Below are 4,109 nucleotides of genomic sequence, written 5' to 3'. Positions count from 1 at the left end.
CTTTTTTTTGTTCTTTTCTTTTTAAAATATATATATATATATATATATATATATATATATATATATATATATATATATATATATATATATATATATATATATATATATAAATATAAAAAGAATTGGATAAAAGATTTGTTATAATCACATGTCCCTATTTCATGGGGTTGTGACACATTATTTTAGGATCAAATTTTGAAAAAAAAAAAAGAAATTAGAAACTCTTAACATTTTTCTTTCTGGAATACTTTGACATTCATTTGTCTGTTCTAGACCTTCATATTCAAGAAACTGCTAACCCAATGTCCCCAATTCAAAAAATCATGACACTCAACTACCCAATTTTACATGGAAATGCAATTATGCAGGAGACCAGACTGTTACGATATTAAGTGTTTTATATGGTTTAGGTACAATTTTAATCATGTATAGAGTTTATATAAACTCTTGGTCATCATTTTCTTTTGGCCGGTTCTTATATATTGAGTATGAAATCGGTCGACTGACCTCAAAAATTGCATTCATTATCCATTCGCACGCTTATTTTTTATAAGACGGACTATCGCCGGAGGCTTTTTTAACCTGAGGCAAGTTGAATTCTATGCTTTGTAACAAGATTGGATGCTTAATTAATACCTTAATTAACAAATTATCTTCTATTAACATGAAAATAAGCCCACCATTCTCAACAAAGAAATTAGAAACCTATCATTCTGCCCCATAATATAACCTTGATTTGGGTATGTACATCTTCAACCAAACCTAAAAAAGAAGAAGACAAATTACCAATTAAGAGAAAAACTACAAAGAGTACATATCACATTAAGCAATGCATACTTCACCACAATCTCTTAGTGGTTGATGCCATACTCTTTCAAAAAGACCCTTTGGGCAGAGCTGTATTGTTCCACATTGCAGGTTCAATTCCTCCTCTGTTTCTCTTCATGAAATAGGATCCATTTTTGTGGTTAGGATGTGGTTAGGATCGAAAGTTATTGCATTTAACGGTGTAGATAATACTAGTTATAAGGAAAAAAATGTGACATTATTTACACCGTCAAATACAATAATATTACATCATAATTATGAAATGCCTCCAATCCATTCCTTCCTCTGTTCATTGGCCACGACCATCAACAATAAACATCCATGAACAATCTGAACCTAAATTACCTCAAAAAGCTCGAAACTTTACATTATGGGAGCAGACATTTTCCCACCTTGGTCAAGCACATCGAGAACCTCTGTCCTGCTCCTCACAACCCTATGAAAAACCTCTCTGATCTGTTGCTGCAAAGGCACCAAACCCTCCTCCATCTTCTTGCAAGTCTCAGCCAATTCACCCACCTGAGCCGCCACCTCCTCCAAGCGATCGGCATCGCCCGGGAACTGAAACGAGTCGGAAAACTCAATCAGAGACTGCCCCAACCTTTCCAACCTCTGCGTCTCCTCCAGTAACCCAGCCAGCTTGTTCTTCTCCTTCTTCTTCTTCCACTCCTCAGCAATCCTGTCTTGCAGAACGATCATGGACTGAGCCCAACCCAGTTGTCTCGGCACCGGGAAATGAGTCGGTAAGCCGGTCCTCTCCTGGCACGGTATCGCCGCGACCAAAGCCCACATCACAAAAACCATGATTGTGCTCATTATGTACACCGGTAAAGCCAGACCGGACGATTCCCCGCCACGCGGCGCCACGAGATTGGCCGACATGGCCTGGATTTGCTTTGCGGCCGACCACCCCTTCGACATGGTCCACGACAAGGACCGGAAATTCCCGGCGGTGGATCGGTCTTTGTTCGACGACGCACCTCGCCGACCGAACGACCAGGTTCGCTCCGCCGTCTTGTGGGTGCTACCCTCTTTGTCCTCTAGAGTCAACATCAGAGAATTCAAGGCCTTTTTGGCTCGCCGGACCTGCCCATCTCCGATCGGCCTCTGTTCCAACGCCGAGACGGCTATCTCCGCCAGCTTCTGGTAGTGGCAGACGGACTCGACCCCTTGCGAGACCGCATTGCAGACGTCCAGCGCCTTCACAACGCGGTCGAGGAATTCAGGGACGAGACGGTCCAGTGGGGGCTTGGAAATCTGGGAAGGATCGCGAGCCATCAGCAGAACGGCCTTGAACTCGGCCTCGCAGCAGAGAAACACGTCGAGTAGCTTCCGGAGCCAGGCGATGGAGAGGAGCGAATCGTCGTCGGAGGTGGACGAGAGGAGCTCGGAGAAGCGGTCGGCGACATGCTTCTGGAAGAGCTCGAGGTCCTCCAGCTCCTGCTCGTGGTTTCCGTCCATGGACACCACCTGGTTCCGGCGGATACTGATTCGGTTCAGGAATGAACCCTGGTTGTCCGTTGCACGCATTGTTGGTTCTGAAGATTTTGATACAATTTTGTTTCGTTTTCGCCAGAACAGAGAGGGATAACAGAGCAGAAAGAAGAATCGCAAAATTGGAGAAGAAGAAGTAGGAAAAGGAGAGGTCTGAAGATAAGATAAATACTTTGGTTTAGATTGTTAATATATATATATTTATATATATGAGCGAAATTTATGGCGATGGCTTCTCAGAGACGAGACCATTTCTTCCCCTTTTTTTTTTCTGGACGCTGACTCGGCTCCTTCTTCCCAAGTTTTTCTTTTCTTTTCTTTTTTTATTCATATTCTAGATTTTCTTGCTTTTTTTTGGTTGATATTCCAATTTCCTTAGCTTTCTAATTTTAGTCTTTAAATAATGTATAATCTTGTGGATAATATATATATATATATATTTCCTTTATCTAAAAACTATTTTACTACTATATATATATATCCTTTATCTAAAAACTATTTTACTACTTTTGCAAAGCTAAAAATTCGTCTGTATTAGGGACGGAATTAAAAAATGAATAAAAGGTTAAGTTTAATTTTAATAAAGGCTAAAACAAGTTGATCTATCCCAATAATTTCTTTAAGTTTTTTTTTTTTTAATGTCAAAAGAAATGGTTTTCCTCTCCTTTGTTTTTCCATTTTTGTAAAAAAAAAAATTATTTGATTTTTTTTTTTACATAGTCATAATATGCATATTGCAATTAATTCATTTAATTTCATGCCCTCATGATCTTAAAAAACACACACACACATATTATAAATTTTATTCAATAGTAGCAGAAGCTTTTGCAGCATGAAAAGTTGTGAAATTCAGTAGAAATTTAGGGCTTTAACATGTCATAATTGAGGGAGACGCTTTGAAAATAGGATATGTTTTGCAAGAAAAGCAACATTATTAAAGTCGGTACGAACAACTAATTGATAATGCAAAGATTGTGCTGAATAGTTTTCAATCACGGTATGTGAGGCACATCATCAAGGAAGCAAATTCTGTAGCTCATCACCTAGCGAAAGCTACCATTCATCAATCTTCAAAGCAAGTTTGGAAGAAAAATTGTCTTACATTTATCAGTGATATTGTAATTGCCAGCAAATTGTTTCAACATGATTCTTAATGAAAGTCTAAAGCTTTACTTAAAAATAAAAAAATAAAAAAAACTCAATTGGGATCAAATACGATAAAGGCTACTCTATTACATGTGACTATTGAGACAGACCCATATGCTCTAACAGGTATTTGAATAACCCGAATTGATAGTGTCCAAAACACCCAAATACCTGCCCGAATAAGTAAAGCAAATCTCATGCTCTCACGTATGTAGGGGTGATCAAATACCCGCGGACCCGCCCCACTCTACCCCACTCCATGCGGATTTTAGACTAAAAAACGCGGGTTTGAATCAATATTTGGTATTTTTTTTGCCGGGCGGGGCAGGGCGCAAGTATAAGTGATTTTTTTACTCGGATCCCCGCCTTGCCCAGCGCCGAATGACATAAAGGCTAAAATCCTAAACTTACCCCTCCTAAAAAACCCTAATCCCTCATTCATTCGATCATCCTCATTCCTCATCTCCAAGTGCCGTTCCCTCACAAGAGTCACGATTTCCTCATCTCCTCAATGGTGCTCCAGATCTGGGTTGACGAGGAGACCGGGAAGATCGTCGACACTCACTTCAAGACCTTCGATTGTAGATCCACAATTGCAATTGCTTCCTCTATGATAGGTTGGTGTTTCTCTGAATGTCTAT

At 39.6% G+C, this 4,109-nt stretch overlaps 1 protein-coding gene across 1 annotated transcript; it reads right to left on the bottom strand.

Annotated features, from left to right (window-relative positions):
- Positions 1–976: 976 nt before the first annotated feature.
- On the bottom strand, positions 977–2,509 carry LOC133854844 (protein ROH1A). The gene has a single exon (XM_062291113.1). It carries the CDS (start codon positions 2,356–2,358, stop codon positions 1,192–1,194), a length of 1,167 nt encoding a protein of 388 aa, XP_062147097.1. The 5' UTR covers positions 2,359–2,509; the 3' UTR covers positions 977–1,191.
- Positions 2,510–4,109: the final 1,600 nt, after the last annotated feature.

Source organism: Alnus glutinosa, chromosome 13 (genome assembly GCF_958979055.1).
Source record: "Alnus glutinosa chromosome 13, dhAlnGlut1.1, whole genome shotgun sequence".
NCBI classification, from domain to species: domain Eukaryota; kingdom Viridiplantae; phylum Streptophyta; class Magnoliopsida; order Fagales; family Betulaceae; genus Alnus; species Alnus glutinosa.
Note: the sequence above shows the minus strand (reverse complement) of the source record. Positions and strands in the feature narration are given on the sequence as shown.